This window comes from Jaculus jaculus, chromosome 17 (assembly GCF_020740685.1).
Source record: "Jaculus jaculus isolate mJacJac1 chromosome 17, mJacJac1.mat.Y.cur, whole genome shotgun sequence".
Lineage (NCBI taxonomy): Eukaryota > Metazoa > Chordata > Mammalia > Rodentia > Dipodidae > Jaculus > Jaculus jaculus.
The window spans coordinates 16,867,376-16,888,138 of NC_059118.1; the positions used below are offsets into that span (position 1 = coordinate 16,867,376).

Consider the following 20,763-nt stretch of genomic DNA (forward strand, 5'->3'; position numbering starts at 1 on the left):
CTGGGGACCCAGGAAGAAAGCGCCAGGTACCCGGCCGGGCGTGGAGACGCGCTCTGCTGACGTCATCTCCCCGCGCGCCGCGGGCCGGCAGCTGATTGGCCCGGGGAGCCCGCGGGGCGGGCTGCTAGTTTCTGAGGCGAGCGGCGGCGCGCGGGCGGTTGGTCCCACTTTCGGCTTGGCGCCGGTGTCTGTAGCTGTGCTCGGTTAACCGGAGGGGACTCTTGGGGTTGCGTAGGAAGTCATGGCCGGGTTTCCCGCCGCGAGCAGGAGAAGGCACGGAGAGTCCCCGACGCCTCTCCCTGGCTCCTCGTCCGGTACCGGGCACCCTCCGAGCAAGCGGGCCCGCGGCTTCCCGGCGGCCATCGGCCCCGACCCCGAAGACCCCTTCGGCGCGCACGAGGAATTCACCGCCGACGACCTAGAGGAACTCGACATCCTCGCGTCACAGGCCCTGGGCCAGTGTCCGGCCGAGGTTCGGAGCCTGTCCAGTGAGTGCCGCTCGGCGGGCGGGACTTTCCCCTGCAGGCGGTGCAAGACCTTTTGAGCGCCGAGGCTTCGGGAGCCTGTGGCCGGCGCGGGGGCTCCGTGTCTTGCACCGACGCTGCTCTTCGGCTTGTTAAAATATAAGAACACCCTGATTTTAGCAACACTTGTGTCCCAGAGGTCCTTTGATTTTTTTTTTTGGGGGGGGGATTGGGTGGAGGAAAGGGAGAGGCATCCAGACTGTCAGACGGATGATTTGAAATATAGGTAGACCCTATATATAGCTAGACTAATATTTAACTTTATTTTCTCAAGTTTAGGCCACTCGTTTCTTGTTTCTAAGCTGAGATCCTTGGAACATGACTACCACCCTCAAAACCATCATAACTCTTCTTTCTTCTTTTTTAAAAAATATTTTATTTGTTTGTTTGAGACAGGGAAAGAGGCAGATAGAAAGAGAGTGGGCATGCCAGGGCCTCTAGCCACTGCAAACCAACTCCAGACATATGCACCATCTTATGCATATGGCTTACGTGCGTCCTGGGGAGTCGAACCTGAGTCCTTAGGCTTTGAAGGCAAGCGCCTCAATCACTAAGCCATCTCTCCAGCCCCATCATAACCTTTTTTTTCTTTTTGGTTTTTCAAGGTAGGGTCTCACTCTAGCTCAGGCTGACCTCGAATTCACGGAGATCCTCCTACCTCTGCCTCCCTAGTGCTGGGATTAAAGGCGTGTGCCACCACGCCTGGCGTACCATCATAACTTTCGTGAGAGGCTCTAGTTTTAAAAATGCAATCCACTGACCTTTTTGGACAGAGCAGCAAGAACATAGGAGGCTCCTGGCAGAAGGAGATGAAAGACCAGTGCTAAGTTCCCAGAGAGTAGGAACTGCAACAGATTTGGCAGTGAACAAAAGCTCCTTCATGGAGCTTACGTTCTACATGGGAATGAATGAAACCTTGTGAATCACCAGCAAAGTTTATGGTCACTTTGCACTCGGAGCATCTCGCAAATTAAACTATGGGTTTTTAAACCAAAGGATTATTATTATTTTTTTTTAAAATTTGAGAGCGACAGACACAGAGAGAAAGACAGAGAGAGGGAAAGAGAGAATGGGCCCGCCAGGGCTTCCAGCCTCTGCAAACGAACTCCAGACACGTGCGCCCCCTTGTGCATCTGGCTAACGTGGGACCTGGGGAACCGAGCCTCGAACCGGGGTCCTTAGGCTTCACAGGCAAGCGCTTAACCGCTAAGCCATCTCTCCAGCCCTAAACCAAAGGATTATTGATTTCAAACTCAAGTACTCTTTAGCCAGGCATGGTGGTGCATGCCTTTAATCCCAGCACTTGGGAGGGAGGCAGAGGTAGGAGGATTGCTGTGAGTTCAAAGCCACCCTGAGACTCCATAATGAATTCCAGGTCAGCCTGAGCTAGAGTGAAACCCTGCCTTGAAAAACCAAAATAGTAATAGTAACAAAATTAAATCATTTCCTGGAAACTCAGGCCTTCTGCATGGTGCCTGGCAAATCTAGGATGCAAAAAACACTCACTGGTGACCAGATACTCTATACAGCAGTGATAGCTACTCTACATCCAATGGTCAAGGCAGCTCCTCCCCTTGCCTTCACCCTACATCACTTATCATTCATTTACCATCTCTGGATCTGACACAGACGCAGAGGACTGGAGCATGTGTGCAAGGGTAGCAGGGGGATTGACGCCCTGGCCATCAGGTGTACTGCAGGTGCTCAGTAAATGTCATTGAGTAACAGATCTTACTTCTGGCTAGTGAGCTCTCCACAGTACCTTTCAGACTTTACTTTTATTTATTACTGTTTTGTTTTTTCAAGGCAGGGTTTCACTCTATCCCAGGCTAACCTGGAATTCACTATGGAGTCCAGGATGGCCTCAAACTTCTGGTGATCCTCCTACCTCTGTCTCCTGAGTGCTGAGATTAAAGGCATGTGCCCACACACCCAGAGGGAACATTTAAATATATATATTTGTTTAGGGTCTCGCTCTAGCCCAGGCTGACTTGGAATTCACTATATAGTCTCAGGCTGGCTTCAAACTCACAGCCATTCTCCTACCTCTGCCTGCCTAGTGCTAGGATTAAATAAAGATGTGTGTTATCATGCTCAGCTAAAAAAATATTTAAAAAAAATTTTTTTTTATTTATTTATTTGAGAGCGACAGACACAGACAGAAAGACAGATAGAGGGAGAGAGAGAGAATGGGCGCGCCAGGGCTTCCAGCCTCTGCAAACGAACTCCAGACACGTGCGCCCCCTGTGCATCTGGCTAACGTGGGACCTGGGGAACCGAGCCTTGAACTGGGGTCCTTAGGCTTCACAGGCAAGCGCCTAACCGCTAAGCCATCTCTCCAGCCCTAAAAAAATATTTTTAAGCTGCCCTGCTAGCTCAGTCGGTAAGAGCATGAGACTTTGTTGTTGTTGTTTTGAGGTAGGGTCTCACTCTAGCCCGGGCTGACCTGGAATTCACTATTGTAGTCTCAGGGTGACCTCAAACTCACAGTGATCCTCCTACTTCTGCCTCCTGAGTGCTTGGCGAGCATGAGACTCTTACAACTATTTTTATTATTTATTTGAAAGGAAAGAGAGAGAAAAAAAAAATGGGTGTGATGGGGGCCTTCCACCACTGCAGCCAAAAACTCCAGCTGCATGCTCCACTCTGTGCATCTAGCTTTATGTAAATACTGTGAATGCAATGCAGACTGTTAGGGCTTGCAAGCACCCCTAACTACTGAGAAATCTGTGCATTCTCCTCCCCCACCCCTTTTATTTTTATTTTTTGGATTTTCGAGGTAGGATCTGTCTCAAGCCCAGGATGACCATGAATTCACTAGTCCTAGGGTGGCCTTGAACTCATGGTGATTCTCCTACCGCTGCCTCCTGAGTGCTGGGATTAAAGGTGTGCACTACTGCTCCCAGCTCCCCCTTTTCTTTATTATTTTTGTTTATTTTTATTCATTTATTTGAGAGCAACAGAAAGAGAGAGAGAGAATGGGTGCGCCAGGGCCTCCAGCCACTGCAAATGAACTCCAGACGCATGCACCACCTTCTGCCTCTGGCTTATGTGGGTCCTGGGAAATCAAGCCTCAAACAGAGGTCCTTAGGCGTCACAGGCAAGCGCTTAAGGACTAAGCTATGTCTCCAGCCCTCCCCCTTTATTTTTGAGACAGTGTTTCACCATATAACCAGGTAACAAGGCTGTTCTTGAACTTGGGGATTCCCCCTGCTTCAGCGTCAAATGCTGGAATTATGGATATAAGCCACCATGCACAACTTACTGGGGTTTTTGTTGTTGTTGTTGTTTTTTTTTTTTTACAGATGTTCATAAGGTCCGCAGATTAGATGGGATGTCAAAAAACCCTACAGGAAAGGACAGAGACACTGCTCCAGTTAAAGATAATTTTGAATTAGAAGTACTTCAGACACAATTCAAAGAACTGAAAGAAAAGGTGAGGTTTCTTTTCCTGTTTATGTATGTGGTTTTGGTGCTGAAGATTGAATGCAGGGCCTTGTACATGCTAGGCACACACTCTACCGCTAAGTGGCACTGCCAACCCTAACTTGTAGTTTGTGTAGCTAATTCATTCATTCATTAGGTGTGAGAAAGCATAAAACAAAAGTTTTAAGCACGTACCTTTAATTGCTGAGCCATCTCTCCAGCCCCAACATATAAAAGTTTTAAACCAACCAGGTGTGATGGTAGGAGGATCACTGTGAGTTTGAGGCCACCCTGAGGCTACATAGTGAATTCCAGGTTAGCCTGAGCTAGAGTGAGATCCTACCTCCCAAACAAAGAAACAAAAAATTTTAAACCAAGCATCTAGTTTCATCCCCCTGAAATAAGAGATTGGGAAAAGAATGTCAAATTTAGACTGAAACTAGTGAGATTCCTAACTGCAAATCAAGAAAAAGAAACAGTGTATACAGATGAGAAAGATACAAACTGTCAGAAGTGCTGAGATGAACAGATAACATGTATCTTTATGTGAAGAACACAACATCATAGTGTTACAATTTCTCTAGGTTTTGTTTATTTGGTTGGTTTTGGTTTTCCGAGGTAGGATCTCGCTCTAGCCCAGGCTGACCTAGAATTTACTATGTAGTCTCAGGGTGGCCTCGAATTCACAGCGATTCTCTTACCTCTGCCTCCTGAGTGCTGGGATTAAAGGCATATGCCACCACGCCCAGTCTAATTTCTTTAGTTTCAGAAGAAAGCAGACACCCTTTATGTGGCCAACTGTAGGTTCCTAAGAGAACCAGTGATATAATGTAGGGTTTTAATTCTGTGAAATGTGTGACCCAGAGTGTTAAATGCCTGTTGGAACCTACAGAATATGCATGTGTAAATGACAAGTGTATCCTTAAAATATCCTTGCTGAATATCAGCTGTTTTGGGGGGGGTGTGGGATTTACAGCTGAAGGCAATGGAAGAAGAAGTCCTAATTAAGAATGGAGAAATTAAAATTTTGCGTGACTCACTGCACCAGACGGAATCTGTTTTAGAAGAGCAGAGAAGAGCACATTTCCTTCTTGAGCAAGAAAAAACCCAAGCACTCAGTGACAAAGAAAAGGAGTTCTCCAAAAAGGTGATCCAGAGCACTTGTCCTGCATTTTTCTCATATTAAAAGGGGGGGGGGGGTGGGACTGGAGAGATGGCTTAGCAGTTAAGCACTTGCCTGTGAAGCCTAAGGACCCCAGTTTGAGGTTTGATTCTCCAGGACCCACATAAGCCAGACGCACAAGGTGGCACATGCATCTAGAGTTCATTTGCAGTGGCTGGAGGCCCTGGTGTGCCCATTCTTCCCCTCCCCCTCTTTCTCTGTCACTCTCAAATAAGTTTAAAAAAAAAATTTTAAGGGGGTCGCTGGAGAGGTGGCTTAGTGGTTAAAGCATTTGCCTGCAAAGCTAAAGGATCCTGGTTCAATTCTCCAGGACCCATGTGAGCCAGCCAGATGCACAAGGGGGGCACATGCATCTGGAGTTCCTTTGCAGTGACTGGAGGCCCTGGCACACCCATTCTCTTTCTCTAAATAAATAAATGAATATTTTTTTAAAAAGGGAGGGGTCAGTTTTATGGGCTTGCCTCAAAAAAAAAAAATTATTTGAGAGAAAATGAGAGAAAGAAGCAGATAGAGAATTGACATGCCAGGGCCTCCAGCCACTCCAGACAAACTTAAGATGCATACACCATCTTGTGAACCTAGTTCCTTGTGGGTACTGGGGAATCCAACCTAGGTCCTTAGGCTTTGTAGGCAACCACTGAACCATCTCTCCAGCCCCTCCTTTTTTAAGGAAGGAATTATCTATTTGGGCTCACAGTTTCAGGTGGCTCAGTTTTCATAGTGGCTCTTCATTCTGGGCCCATTGTAAAGCAGAGGATCATTGCAGGTGGAGGAGGAGGCTGTTAACCTCCTGGTGTCTATGTACACACACAAAACCAATGTGCTGAGATTTGACACCTTGCAAAGCTCTATGCTGTTTTTTTTTTTTTTTTAACTTGAGAAAGGGAGAAATAGAGGCAGATAGAGATGGAAAGAATGGGTGTGCCAGGGCCTTCAGCCACCAAACGAATTCCAAACACGTGTGCTACCTTGTGCATTGTGGGTACTGGGGATCAAACTTGGGTCCTTTGGCTTTGCAGGCAAGTGCCTTAACTCCTAAACTATCTCTCCAGCCCTTGTTTTGGTTTTGTTTTTTTCAGTGTAGGCTCTGGCTGTAGCCCAGGCTGACCTGATATTCACTATGCAGTCTCAGGCTGTCCTCAAACTCATAGTGATCCTCATACCTTGGCCTCCCAAGTACTGGGATTAAAGGCACATGCCACCACACCCAGCCTGTTTTTTGTTTGTTTTTTTGTTTTGTTTTTCCCTCCCAGGTAGGGTTTTACTCTAGCCCAGATTTCTGAGTGCTGGGATTAAAGGTGTACACATCCACATCTGGGATTTTTTTTTTTTTTTCCAATCATTTTACTTAACCCTTCCTTCTCTCCTCCAACAGGTATTGATATTACCGATTCAAAGAGGCTAAATAAATGGTGGAGCTAATATTTGAACCCTTATAAATAAGCAGCCTTAAAAATAGAGTCCAATAAGCCGGGTGTGGTGGCACACACCTTTAATCCCAGCACTCAGGAGGCAGAGGTAGGATTGCCATGAGTTCGAGGCCACCCTGAGGTGACAGAATTAATTCCAGGTCAGCCTGGACCAGAGACCCTACCTCGAAAAACCAAAAAAAAAAAAAAAAAGTCCAATATCTTTCCAGAGTATCATGCTGTCTTTCAGGGGTAGTGGAAGGCTAAATTTGGGGACATTTCTTTTCTTTCTGGGTTTTTCTTTTTGTTTGTTTGTTTGGGGTTTTTTTGTTTTGTTTTGTTTTGTTTTGTTTGTTTTTCAAGGTAGGGTCTCTAGCTCATGCTGACCTGGAATTCACTATGGAGTCTCAGGGTGGCCTCGAACTCACGGTGATCCTCCTATCTCTGCCTCCTGAGTGCTGGGATTAAAGGCGTGCGCCACCATGCTCTGCTTGAGGACATTTCTGTTACAGCGCACTTTCATATATGTATTTTTCATTGTTTTTACTTTACTAGTTTGGATTTTGAAGCCAAAAGATATTTTTGTATATAAGGTGATGTCATTACAAGTATTTCTTTTGTCTCTCAGCTCCAATCACTGCAGACTGAACTCCAGTTTAAAGATGCGGAAATGAATGAATTAAGGACAAAGGTGCAGAGCAGTGAACGAACAAATAAATTGTCTGCCCCTTCCATCTCTCACGTCAGGTACGGACGGAGCTGGAGGGGATAGTTAAGGATTTTGGTGTTTAGTCAGCTGCCAAACACTTACCAGGCTTGTTCTGAAAGAAGGCTATGCTATATGAGCAGAGGTCTTGTTTTGTGAAGGATGCAGAGGTGGTTTGGATGAAGCAAAATGGTTTGAGACATCACAATATAAATTCTCTCATTCTAGAAGTGCTTTCTCTAAGCCGGGTGTGGTAGCACATACTTTAATCCCAGCACTTGGTTGGCAGAGGTAGGAGGCTCGCCAGGAGTTTGAGGCCACACTGAGACTACACAGTAAATTCCAGGTCAGCCTCCACTAGAGCAAGTAGAGCGAGACCCTACCTCAAAAAAACAAAAACAAAAAAAAACAACTTTCTCTAAATCGGGCTTTATACACATATTTCCTTAAGACTAGGAAAAACTGGGAAAAATAAACTCCAAATTTTGGAGATAGACCAGTTGTGTGTGTGTATGTACGTACGTATGTATGCCTGCCTATGCACATGCACACATATGCACGTGTCATGACTTACAAATGGAGGGCAGAGGAAAACCTCAAGGTATGGGTCCTCATCTTCCACCTTGTTTGAGACAAAGTCTGTCTTGTTTTGTCTCTGAGAATGTCAGACCAACTGGTCCATGAACTCTGGGATTCTTTGATTCCGCCTGCCACTGCTATAGGCACTTTGGGATTACAGACAACCATGTTATTTGCATCCAGCTTTACATGGGATTTTGGAATCAACTCTAGTTGTCAGGCTTCCACAACAACACTTAGCCATGTCTCCAGCTACCACCCCCAAACTCTATTATGTAATTTAACATAACAAATTTTCCCCTAAGCATGAATGTACTTTAGTTCTGGCTACTTGAAATATTTGTGTTCATTTGCTATCCAGACCTTTGTCCAGCAGCCCTCCTTCGCTGCCAGATACACTCAGCTTATTAATGGTCTGTGTCCTGCCGCCTGCCTGCCAGGGCAGCTGGCATTATCAGTATCAGTCATGAAATTTGAATTATTGCTGGTATAGAATGTTCTTCTGCCTCTATGTACGCTAAGCAGGGTGTGAAATTGAACTCTCTGTGCCTTGCATACTTCAGACAGGATGGGAGAGCTGAGGAAATCCATCCTCATCTTTTCACCCATCATGGACACATGAGGAGACAGAGACTGCTCGGCTCACGGGACAGTGTGATTACTGGGGCTGTGATTTTGATTTCAACGCACTTTGTGGTTGGTTGGTCTGAGACAGGGTCTCTAGCCTGGGCTGACCTGGAACTCACTCTGCAGCCTAGGCAGGCCTCAAACTCATGGTAATCATCTTGCCACAGCTTCCTGAGTGCTGGGATTAAATGTGAGCCACCATGCCTGTTAGATTTTTCTTTAGAAAGTCTTTAGAGTCAATATTGAAAATATTTCTTTAGTCAAATCAATAAAATTAGAAATAGTAAAGGACTTGTGATTAATATTTTTAGGTACCTAGGAGAACAAAGAAATAATATTTTTGTTTGTTTGTTTTGTTTTTTCAAGATAGGGTTTCACTTCAGCCCAAACTGACCTGGAATTCACTATGTAGTCTCAAGGTGGCCTCAAACTTATGGCAGTTATCCTATCTCTGCCTGCCAAGTACTGGGATTAAATGCATGTGCCACCATGCCCAGCTGGCTTCTGGGATTTTATACTCTGGTACCCCAGCTTGAGTACCTTTTTTTTGTTTGTTTGTTTGTTTGTTTGTTTGGTTTTTTTGAGGTAGGGTCTCAGTCTAGCTCAGGCTGACCTGGAATTCACTATGTAGTCTCAGGGTGGCCTTGAACTCACGGGTGATCCTCCTACCTCTGCTTCCCAAGTGCTGGGATTAAAGGTGTGTGCCACCACGCCCGACTTTTTTTTTTTTTTTTTTTTAAGGTAAGGTTTCATTCTATTCCAGGCTGATCTGGAAGAGTGACAAGTGGTTTTTTGTTGTTGTTGTTGTTTTGTTTAATCCACTGAAACATCTCCCTAGCCTCTTTTTTGGTAATCTGAATCAGAATGCTTTTGGGTTTTGTATTGTTATTCTGGACAAAGAATGATGTATTCCTAATACATGTAACCTTTGATCAAAATGCCTAGACTTGAAAAATTTAAATTTTGTTGGAGGTTTGTAACTTCCAGTTTTCATAGTTTCCTTTTTCTAGTCCTAGGAAAGACTTTGCTGTGGTTACAAAGCCAGAAGCACACTTTGGGAAAACAATTTTCCCTACAAAGGAGTCTTTTAGTGCTAACATGCCACTGTACCATCCCTGCCAGACAGATGCAGGACACAAGCCTCTAGTGGGCCAGGAGGGTAAGTCAGACCTATAGTCATCTACTGCTGCATACTGATTACCCCAACATAAGGCCTAGAACAACTCTTACTCTTCCCCAATTTCTGTAGTTCAGAAATTTGGTAGGGAGCTATGGTGACATACAAGGACCTTGTGAGGCTGGCGGGTCTGTTTCAAGGTAGCTCATTCACATGGCTGACAACATAATTCCTCCAGAAGGAGACCAACTAGCATTAGTAGTTTTCACTCTGAGAATATCTGCTGCCAGTTTTTCTTACAACTGGATGTATTGCCTCTCTTCTCACCATCAAGCTTCAAATCATTGGCCATAAATCAATGGCCAATACTTCTGAAAAACTGCAGCCACATTTTCAGTTTCTCCAATTAAAGGGCATTACCCTTTAGTGTTCTAAGCAGGTAGTAGAGCCCAGCAGCCAATGTGAGTCCCCACTGCACTACTTACTAGCAGAGCAAGTGCCCAGTTTTCTATATGTAAAACATCTAACATTGAGACTTCCTCATAGGATTGCTCTAAAGAACAAGTGGGCTCATATGTATAAAATTCTTGGAGTAGGGCTGGAGAGATGGCTGAGCGGTTAAGTGCTTGCCTGTGAAGCCTAAGAACCCAGATTCGAGGCTCGATTCCCCAGGACCCATGTCAGCCAGATGCACAAGGGGGCGCACGTGTCTGGAGTTCGTTTGCAGTGGCTGGAGGCCCTGGCGCGCCCATTCTTTCTCTCTATTTGCCTCTTTCTCTCTCTCTCTGTCTGTAGCTCTCAAATAAGTAAATAAAAATGAACAAAATAAAAAAATTCTTGGAGTAGTTTTTGACACATGCTAAGCTGTATATACATGTTAGTGGTTACTATTTTCATGTTATTGTTTCATTTGAAGTGAAGCAAAGAGTTCAGTTTTCTTGTGTGAGTTCCTATTTTGTGGACAAAGATGCATGGGATCTGGAGCTGGTTTGGCTCTGGTTTTGGTGAGAGTGTCTGATATGCATGTGTGTTGTGCTCAGCTTTTTATTGACATTTTATCTAGTTTCAGATAATATGACCCAAGGTCTGAGAGGCAACCCCATAAAGCAAGAAGTACAGCAGAAAAGTCTTATTGACAGCTGGATGCAGAAACCACACACTCAAGGTACCAGAATTCCTGCTTTTCCTTCAGGAGCCTGCTGGTTCCCATGACCCTCTGAGATGTCCAGATTTGTCTGGGTAACTATCTGGCTTTTTGACTGCCCCAGGCAGTGCTCTAGAGGGTTCAGGCATGTGGGTAGGAGATTGTGATTTAAATAGACAAGTTTATGACATGGAAAGATATTTGGGAAATGAAATAGAAAGATCACTTGAGCCAGGAGTGCAAGGCAACATAGTGAGACACTGTCTCTAAGGGGGGGGGAGGGGGGATAGAACTAAGAGAAAGTATTTCTCAAAGCCTTCTGGACTCACAAGACTTAGTTGCTTATAGGATGGTTGACCCCCTCACCTTTTCCTTCTGAAAAGGACTCCCAGAGCCAGGTGTGGTGGCACACGCCTTTAATCCCAGCACTCGGGAGGCAGAGGTAGGAGGATCTCCATGAGTTCAAGGTCACTCTGAGACTCCATAGTGAATTCCAGGTCAGCCTGAGCTAGAGTGAGACTCTACCTTGAAACTCCAAAGAAAAAAGAAGAAGAAAACACACACACACATGCATGCACACACGAGAAAGGACCTAGAGTTACCTTGTCTTCTGCAGGTTCCATTTTGATAAACCTGCTCCTGAAGCAGCCTTTGATCCCTGGGTCATCCCTTGGTCTTTGCCACCTCCTGAGCAGTGGTTCTGAGGTTCCAACTGGCACCCTTTTGCAGCCGCCTGGGCTTCCCAGGTAAGCATGGGACACCCAAAAACTTTGTTTACCTTGTTTGGAAGGGAGTTGCCAGAAAGCAATTCCCTGTCTGGCCCTGGTCAGACTTGGAAATCTGTGGAGTTGGCAAGTAGGCTAAGAATTTGGCAGACTGGTAAGATGTAAAGCCCTTGACCTCTGTTTTCTTTGGTCTGTTGTCAGCACCTTGGCTGGGACTTCAAGCCTTAGGACCACAGGGTCTCATGATGGGTCGTTTTCCCCTTCTGTCCTGAGAGAAGCACAGAACCTGGCATTGACTGGACTGAACCTTGTTGCCAGGAGTGAAGGCTCACGTGACAGAGACCCAGCAGAGGGAGGCGGAAGAGCCTTCCCACTCTGCCAGCTTCCTGGAGCCGTGCACCTGCTCCCCCTTGTACAATTCTTCGTCGGCTTACACTGCCAGGCTCTGCAGGATTTAGCAACAACTAAGAGGAGTGGACCACCGGGAGACTCTCCCAGACATGCTTCCTGTGTGAGCTCTGGAGTAGAGGTCAGCCCCGAGGACTCAATCTGCAGCCTGGAAAATTTCTCTGTGGCTTCACTTAGCATCCTTTACCATCTGGTGTGCCACAGTGGAGCAGTGGTCTGCTTGTTACTGTCGGACCAGGGGGCAGATTCTGCTGCTGGGGAAGGAAATGGGACAGACAGACAGACTTGTGCAGATAAGAGCTCAGCCCCTACGGAGGTTGCTGATGACCAAGGACAGCACCCATTGTTGAAGATGCTTCTTCATTTATTGGTTTTCTCTTCTGCAGCATCAGGTCACTTTCAAGCTAGTGTTGTGAGCCAGTGCCTCAAGGTTTTGGTGAAATTAGCTGAAAACGCTTCCTCTGATTTCTTGCCCAGGTATAAACTGGCACAGGAGGCATGGTTTGGTGGTTCTGCCCTGACCGCTTAAGGTCTAGCCTGTGGCCCTTGTATGTTTTTGCTTACATCTTGACGTATCTCCACTACTCAGCTTGGTTTGGGAGGTTCTGCAGTGATGGGAAGCGGGGCCAGGCACTGGGAGAACCAACTTAATAGTTTGTTTGGTTTAATCCTATCTCTGAACAGGGAATAAGCAAAGAGCTTGCTTGATAAAGGAGGCTGTAAGGCACTGTAGAAGTGTTCTGCTCTGGGAAAAAGGTTCAGAGGCTTTTGAACCTGAGATGTGGATCAGGTAAAGAGCATGCGGCACAGCACATTTAAGTTCAGAATCTGCCTTCCTGAGGAAGCAGAGCAGATGAGGAAGGTCTGGAAGTCTGTCGTCCTTGTGTCCATCTAGAAGGAGTTAATAGGTCACTTGTTCCTTAAGAGGAATGTGCTGTAAGTTGTCAGATAGTGACCTTGGTTTATGCATACTGTTATTATAAATCATATCGGGAGTCCAAAGCCACAAGAGCAGGATGGGGAGGAACTAACCACTCTCCATCCCAGTCAGCCCCTCCTCCAAGCACCCAGTTTCCCTCTCAGAACATTTGCAGGAGGTCAATTGATAGGTTGGGACTAACTCCACCGCCACTGGGATGCATCACTGAGCTGAAGCATGCCTTTCTTGGAAAAGCATTTGGTTTCCATGTGAATATGTCCTGGCCAGTCTGAAATGTCCTAAAGGCAGCACTCAGAATTGAACAAACAGCTCTGCAGTACAGTTTGGAAAACACATAGTGGGAAAGAACTCACCCATGCTCCTGCTTGTAGTGGCCAGTTGCTTATTTCCTATTTGTCAAACAAATGAATCCCCCAAACCATGCTTCATCCCTTTCTAGCACAGCTCCTCACCCCACTGCTTCTCTGCAGAGTTCCTCAAGGCCACAGCCTAAGCTGAACCTCACTTCCACGCAGCTTTCTCTTCACCTGAAGTGAAAGGCATGCCACAGTGCTATGGGGACTGTAAAGCAGGAGGTGATGCGTGCAGCCAAGAAGCCTGCAGTCTCTGCACTCTGTCCTTGCCCCACACTAGAAAGGAGGTCATATTTTCCAGAGAACATGATTCATTTCTTTTTTTTATTTATTTATTTGAGAGCGACAGACACAGAGAGAAAGACAGATAGAGGGAGAGAGAGAGAGAGAATGGGTGCGCCAGGGCTTCCAGCCTCTGCAAACGAACTCCAGATGCGTGCGCCCCCTTGTGCATCTGGCTAACGTGGGACCTGGGGAACCGAGCCTCGAACCGGGGTCCTTAGGCTTCACAGGCAAGCGCTTAACCGCTAAGCCATCTCTCCAGCCCGATTCATTTCTTTGTGTACTGGGACTGGACATAACATTGTATTTAAAAAGGTCCTGAACTGGGAATGTAGCTCAGTAGAGTACTTACCTAGCATGAGTGAGTCCCTGGGTTCAGTCTTCATGAACCAGATGGCATGGGTCATTTTGTAAACCCAGCACTCAGGATCAGAAATCCAAGGTTATCATTGGCTACTTAGTAAGTAGCTAGGCTAGCTTGGCCTAACTGAAACTGTCTCTTAAGTAAATAGGTGTATGTATGTATGTATTTTTTATTTTATTTTTTTGAGGTAGGGTTTCGCTCTAGCCCAGGCTGACCTGGAATTCACTATGTAGTCTCAGGCTGCCCTCAAACTTATGGCAATCCTCCTGTCTCTGCCTCCCAAGTGCTGCGATTAAAGGTGTGTGCCACCACACTTGGGTTTTTGTTTGTTTTTTTGTTTGGAGGAGTTAAGGTCTCACTCTAGATCCAGGCTGGTCTTGAACTCTTAGCAATCCTCCTACCTCAGTCTCCAGAGTTCTGGGATTGTGTACCCACCCTGTGCCAGGTTTGTCTGTTGTTTTTTAGAGACAGAGAAGTGGCGTGTTAGGGCCTCAGCCACTGCAGTCAAACTCCAGATGCTTGTGTCACCTAATGGGCATGTGCAAACTTGTGCTTGCCTCACCTTTGTGCATCTAGTTTATGTGGGATCTGAAGAGTCGAACATGAGTCCTTAGGCTTCACAGGCAAGTGCCTTAACTACTTAGCCATCTTTCCTGCCCCCAAATAATTTGTTTTCAAAAAAATTTTTATTAACAACTTCCATGATTATAAAAAAAAAGTCCCATGGTAATACCCTCTGCCCCCCCCCCCACTTTCCCCTTTGAAACTCCATTCTCCCCATCTCAGTCTTTCTTTTATTTTGATGTCATGATCTTTTCCTCCTATTATGATGGCTTTGTGTAGGTAGTATCAGGCACTGTGAGGTCATGGATACCCACACCATTTTGTGTCTGGGGAGAGCACGTTGATATTTTTTTTTTTTTCAAAAAAGTAACTTGGAAGCTGGGCGTGGTGGTGCATGCTTTTAATCCTAACACTTGGAAGGAAGAGGTAGGAGGATCACTGTGAGTTCAAGGCCACCCTGAGACTACATAGTGAATTCCAGGTCAGCCTGGGCCAGAATGAGATAGAACAGACACAAAGGGCCTCCAGCCATTGCAAACGAACTTCAGATGCATGCGTCACTTTGTGCACTGGCTCATGTGGGTTCTGGGGAATTGAACTTGGGTCCTTTAGCTTTTCAGGCAAGCACCTTAACCACTAAGCCATCTCTGCAGCCCAGTGTACAACTTCTTGTTTGATGATGTGTAATAAAATGAGTTCACCCCAAATAGTGAAACCTTGTCCTTAATGACAAGGACCTCATGTTCTGCTGAGGTATTAGAGATGTATGAAGGGGTATGCGCAGCAGGAGCCACTGTGTGCTGTCTAATAGCCCATCTCCCTACCTTCCTGCTGCTGCAGGCAATGTGGAGGGGAATGGTTCCTCTGTTCCCTCATCTCACTTCTAGTCTTGGCTAGTCCTTTGGTGGTAGGCAAGGGACATTTCTCACACTTGAGTTATGGTTTGCATCCCTGTTTGCTAGCAGAGGCAAGGAGGAGCCTGGGAGTATGTGGTTAGGCATCCTGGGTATTTAAAAACTTTTTAAGAAATATTTCTTTGCAAGTATAGAGAATGAGCACACCAGGGCTTCTGGCTGCTGCAGATGCACTCCAGATGCACATGCCACCTTATGCATCTGGCTTTGTGTGGTACTGTCAAATTGAACCTGGGTCCATTTGGCTTTGTAGGCAGGTGCTTTATAACTGCTAAGCTATCTCTCCAGCCCTAAAAAAAATTTTTATTTACTTGCAAAGAGAGCATGCCAGGATCTCTTGCCACTATAAATGAACTCCAGACGTATGCACCATTTTGTGCATCTGGCTTTATGTGGGTACTGGGGAATTGAACTTGGGCTGTCAGGCTCTGCATTTTGTGTCATGTAGCCTAAGGCTTATCTTGAACTCACAATGTAGATTGTCAAAGCTGGCTGATCTCCTGCCTCTGCTCTCAAGTGCCAGCATTGCAGGCACATGCCAATCATGCCTGACTGAAGGATTGTTATTTTTTTGGTTTTTTAAGATAGGGCCTTGCTGGCCTAAAATTCATTATGTAATCTCAAGGTGGCCTTGAATTCAGTGATCCTCCTAACTGCCTCCCAAGTGCTGGTTTTAAAGATGTTTACCACCACACCTGGCTTTCAAATTTTTTATTTCCAAGGAGAGAGAATGGGTGCACCAGGGCTTCTAGCCCCTGCAAACTCCAGATACATGCACCCCTTTGTGCACCTGGCTTTACATGGGGAAATGAACCTCAGGTCATTAGGCTTTGCAGGCAAGGGCCTTAAATGCTGAGCCATCTGCAGCCTAAGGCTTATTAAATTTCTGAGTCACAGCATGATGCCAGTGAAAATGCCCATTCACACAAGAGCGCCTCGTCGTCAGTAGGCTGGGGGCAGGCTAGCATTTGAACCCAGGTCTGACTGAGCTGGCTCTTTCTGAGAGCTCCCGTCTCCGGGCCCATGCTGCAGGTTCTGCTGTGTGTTGCCAGCGCTGCCTCAGTGCCTCAGCCCAGAGCTGCCGCTGCCTTGTGTGCTGCCGGCAGTTGAGCTGCTCTCGCTCCTCGCGGACCAAGACAGCCTCGCGCAGCAGCTGTGCTCTCACTCAGGTACGGTGGGGAGGGTGGGTCTCTAAGATTCTGCAGAGGGGGGTTCTTGGGCAGGGAGGGATGGGCCCAGAGCCTCCTCAGGGCTTCTGTAATGTAACCCAGGCTGTGGGGTGACGGAAGACCCTGAGCGTGGGAGCATGTTTTTCAGAAGGCTGCCTCCTCCTGCGGCTGCACACGTATATCACATCAAGGCCTGACAAGGTGGCCTCAGAGATGCAGTGGCTTCAGCTGGAACAAGAGGTAAACCGATTGCTTACTACTACACCCCTTTATAGGAGCGCAGGGTCTCCTCTCCTGTGGGCACAGTGGGGGGGGGGTTCATTTTCATAACAAAAGTTTCTCTAGCAGTTATAGGAATAAAAGTCCCCCTCCACCAGATGTAACAAAGATGGATCCTAGCCTGTCATGAGACTTGGCAGAATTGCCCAATTTTATTAAGGCTTTAGGACCTGGGAGGTCTGGGAGCAGGTGGGTTGTTAGTAAAATTTAAATGGGCCAGGCGTGGTGCTGCACACCTTTAATCCCAGCACTCAGGAGGCAGAGGTGGCAGGATAATTGTGGTTCGAGGCCACCCTGAGACTACATAGTGAATTCTAAGTCAGCCTCAGCTAGAGTGAGACCCAACCTTAAAAAAAAAAATGGGGGGGTTCTGGAGAAATGGCTTAAGTGGTGAAGGTGCTTGCATGCAAAGCCAAAGGATCCCAGTTTGATTCTCCAGGACCCACATAAGCCAGATTCACAAGGGGTGCACGTGTCTGCAATTTGTAGTGGCTGGATTCTCTGGTGCCCCCATTTTCTCTCTCCCCCTTCCCTCTTTCTCTCAAATAAATAAAATATATTTTAAAAAATGGGCTGGAGAGATGATGGGTCAGCGGTTAAAGGCACTTGCTTGCAAAGCCAAGTAGCCCAGGTTTGATTCCTCAATACTCATGTAAAGCTAGTGGTGTGTGCACCTGAAGTTGGTTTCTCTTCTGTACCTGCAAATACATTAAAAAAGGAAGGAAGGAAGGAAGGAACTTAGCCAGGCATGGTGGTGCATGCCTTTAATCCCAGTACTTGGGAGGCAGAGATAGCAGGCTCGCCATGAGTCCGAGGCCATCCTGAGACTATGTAGTGAATTCCAAGTCAGCCTGGGCTAGAGTGAGACCCTACCTCAAAAAACCAAAATCGCTCCTTGAGCGATGCTTGGGAAAGCCCTTGCAGTGAGTCATTGATTAGGGGACAAACAATGCCTTCTTGTTCCAGGTGGTGTGGCTCCTGGGCAAGTTGAGTGTGCAGAGCCCTTCCTCCCGAGTCACTGGCTCTGACTGCCAATGTAATGTGGAGGTGAGTGGCCAGGGGTCAACAGAGTGGCATCTCTGTTAGTGGGCAAGGGGACCTTGGACAAGGACCCCATGACCCCACTTGTAATCCTGCCTCCCTAGGGTGGTAGGTGTGAGAAGCTGAGAGACTTATCTGCCCTGTTACCCTAGGTGGTCAGAGCGCTCACTGTGATGCTGCACAGACAGTGGCTGACTGTGCGGAGGGCCAGGGCAGGCCCCAGGACTGAGCAGCAGAAGCGCACGGTGCGCTGTCTGCGGGACACAGTGCTGCTGCTGCACAGCCTGTCCCAGAGAGACAAGCTCTTCACTACACACTGCGTGGAGGTCCTGCATCAGTATGACCAAGTGATGCCAGGGGTCAGCATGCTGATTCGAGGACTTCCTGATGTGACTGACTGTGAAGGTGAGCTGGCAAGAGGACCCTCCCTGCCCAGTCTTCATGCAGGCTCATGAACAAGTCAGACCCTTTTGCTTGATTTCAGTGGGCCTCCCCTGCCACCGCAGCCTTTTCTGGACTGGGAACATCATCTTTCTGTTCTGGCTCTTCTCTGAGTATACTAGGCTGTCCTTTGCTTTTGTCTATTGAATTGTAATGTTGAGCCAGTTCTAGAAATATCTAGGTCTGAATTGCCTTTGTATCACTTTGCTTGCAATAGCTGTGGGAGCAAGGCCTGGACAGTTCCTGTGGGTGCTGGGAGAGAAGTAGGACCTTTCCCAGACCCCACCACCTTGGGGCTTCACTTAGAACCCTCTTCCTTTTGGCTCAGAGGCAGCCCTGGATGACCTCTGTGCTGCGGAGACAGACATGGAGGACCCAGAGATGGACTGTAGCTGAGGCCCAGAGCATCCAGCCACACGGTGGCACCAGCACCTTCTGCTTTCCTATCTCATCCACTGATTAAAAGCACTAACCAGCAGTTCCTGCTGAGAACACCAGCCTCGTTTCCTGAGTCTGATTTGTGGGACTGAGAGGAAGGGACATGGGCGCCTCCCCCTCACCTTCCTGGCTGGAGTTGAAATGGTCCCCATGGTAACTAATCTGCTTTGAGGAAAGCTTTGCTCAGTCTCTGGAATTGTCCTGAGTCATAGCTTTGTGTTGGGGCCAGGGGAAGGAACCATTGAGTGGCAGGGAAGGGGCAGCCCTACACTGGGAAGGCCTAGGAAACTGGACCAAGAACTAGGCACAAAAAAGGCCGCCCAGGGCCTGGCAGCCAGGCTGGAGACCTGAAGATAATTCAGGTAACAGTTGAAGTGGGCTCTTATCACCGTAAGGGCCCCAGTGCATTGTGCCAGCTAGCAGGATCACAGCTGCCAGGCGTTTAGGTGCCTGGAGAGGGAGGTTGGGCCAGAGTCGGCAGGCTGACTAACAGGGCGGGCCTTGCTGGCGAAGCAGGAAGCAGGCCGTAGGCGGGCCCAGGCAGTTTCACTTCCCGCCAGCAGCAGAGCGTGCCTGGCCATCGCTGCCTGCTGCCTGCCTGCTCCGGTAAGTGTGGGCCACCAAGGGGATGGGGTTGGGCAGAGGCCATGGATTTCCCTCACCCTGGATTAGGAAGAAGGGGATCCCTCCATAGAGTATGCCTAGGCCTGCAAGGAAACCACCATACCCTCTCCTCCATCTTCTACCCTGCAAATGTACCCGGACTGCAGGGAAGGCCTGAGATGCCTCCCTTTCCTCTGGCCCTGGAGTCCGTTAGACCTTTCTACTGCACTCAACCCCTCACGCTCCTCCCTAGGCTCAGCATGGGCTCACAGGCCCCACCTCCTGGTCCCATGCAGACGCTCATCTTCTTGGACCTAGAAGCCACTGGCCTGCCCTTCTCTCAGCCCAAGGTCACTGAGCTGTGTCTGCTGGCCGTCCACAGATATGCCCTAGAGAACACTCCCATCTCTGGGGGGCACCAGCCTACAGTGCCCCAGCCACCCCGTGTGGTAGACAAGCTCTCCTTGTGTGTGGCTCCAGGAAAAGCCTGTAACCCTGCAGCCAGTGAGATCACAGGTCTGAGCACCGCTGAGCTGGTAGCACATGGACGTCAGCGCTTCGACGACAATCTAGCCAACCTGCTCCTAACCTTCCTGCAGCGCCAGCCACAGCCCTGGTGCCTCGTGGCGCACAACGGTGACCGCTATGACTTCCCCTTGCTCCAAGCAGAGCTGGCTATGCTGGGCCTTAGCAGTCTTCTAGACGGGGCCTTCTGTGTGGACAGCATCACTGCCCTAAAGGCCTTGGAACGAGCTAGCAGCCCCTCAGAGCACGGCCCAAGGAAGAGCTACAGCCTGGGAAGCATCTATGCCCGCCTGTATGGGCAAGCCCCAGTGGACGCGCACACAGCTGAGGGCGACGTTCTGTCCCTGCTCAGTATCTGCCAGTGGAGGCCACAGGCCCTGCTGCAGTGGGTGGATGCTAATGCCAGACCCTTCAGCACCATCAAGCCCATGTATGGGGTTACAGCCACTGCTGGGACCAACACAAGGCCATCTGCTACGATAGCCACTGCACCCGTGGCCACATCCAGGAACGCTTGTCCCAACCTTGGCAGCAACAGGAGACCCAAGGCTTTTCCTCCAGTGAAAATCCCTGAAGCCCCATCCTCGGAGGGGCTGCTGGCCCCATTGGGTTTTCTGGCCTTCCTGACCTTGGCAGTAGCCATGCTGTATGGACTGTCACTGGTCTCACCAGGGCAGTAGTCCAAGAAGGAAATTCTGACTAATAAACCCCCCCCACACACACACACCCATAGCGCTGAGTGATCACTTGTCTCCTCTTTATCAGCCTGGATCTTGGCTCGTATTCAGGGAGGGGACATAGTCCCTGTCTCCTCTCTGAGCAGCATGACCAAAGCCTGTTAGAAGCCAGGACAAGTAAGTTAAAAGACAGAAATCCAAAAGGTGGATGGAAACAGTGTTCCACAGAGGACCCAAGGCCAGCAGCCGAGGCACTGAAAAGGGGGAAAACAGCTCCAAATATTTGCATTTATTATAAATGGGCACAGAGCCGAGATGCTTAGAA

At 48.0% G+C, this 20,763-nt stretch overlaps 2 protein-coding genes across 4 annotated transcripts; both read left to right on the forward strand.

Annotated features, from left to right (window-relative positions):
- Nucleotides 1–162: 162 nt before the first annotated feature.
- On the forward strand, nucleotides 163–18,692 carry LOC101618215 (ATR interacting protein). Of its 3 annotated transcripts, none has more exons than XM_004662027.2 (13): nucleotides 163–488; nucleotides 3,830–3,960; nucleotides 4,927–5,097; nucleotides 7,171–7,289; nucleotides 9,465–9,613; nucleotides 10,635–10,736; nucleotides 11,332–11,461; nucleotides 11,642–12,325; nucleotides 16,298–16,434; nucleotides 16,583–16,674; nucleotides 17,680–17,760; nucleotides 17,907–18,159; nucleotides 18,524–18,692. In XM_004662027.2, the coding sequence occupies exons 1-13, from the start codon at nucleotides 242–244 to the stop codon at nucleotides 18,589–18,591; spliced, it is 2,364 nt and encodes a 787-aa protein (XP_004662084.2). In that variant the 5' UTR covers nucleotides 163–241; the 3' UTR covers nucleotides 18,592–18,692. The 3 variants fall into 3 exon arrangements, with proteins under 3 accessions (XP_004662084.2, XP_044992370.1, XP_044992371.1); XM_045136435.1 differs by having other exon boundaries at nucleotides 16,586–16,674; XM_045136436.1 differs by lacking the exon at nucleotides 4,927–5,097.
- A 100-nt stretch (nucleotides 18,693–18,792) lies between these two features.
- On the forward strand, nucleotides 18,793–20,488 carry Trex1 (three prime repair exonuclease 1). The gene is made up of 2 exons (XM_004662026.2): nucleotides 18,793–19,239; nucleotides 19,490–20,488. Exon 2 carries the CDS (start codon nucleotides 19,497–19,499, stop codon nucleotides 20,439–20,441), a length of 945 nt encoding a protein of 314 aa, XP_004662083.1. The 5' UTR covers nucleotides 18,793–19,239; nucleotides 19,490–19,496; the 3' UTR covers nucleotides 20,442–20,488.
- Nucleotides 20,489–20,763: the final 275 nt, after the last annotated feature.

Bases quoted from the DNA above. Each gene is read 5' to 3' on its own strand.
- Trex1 (XM_004662026.2), top strand. From the start codon at position 19,497: ATGGGCTCACAGGCCCCACCTCCTGGTCCCATGCAGACGCTCATCTTC.
- LOC101618215 (XM_004662027.2), top strand. From the start codon at position 242: ATGGCCGGGTTTCCCGCCGCGAGCAGGAGAAGGCACGGAGAGTCCCCG. The intron at 3,961-4,926 runs GTGAGGTTTCTT...TGGGATTTACAG, and splicing joins TCAAAGAACTGAAAGAAAAG to CTGAAGGCAATGGAAGAAGA. The intron at 7,290-9,464 runs GTACGGACGGAG...TCCTTTTTCTAG, and splicing joins CCTTCCATCTCTCACGTCAG to TCCTAGGAAAGACTTTGCTG.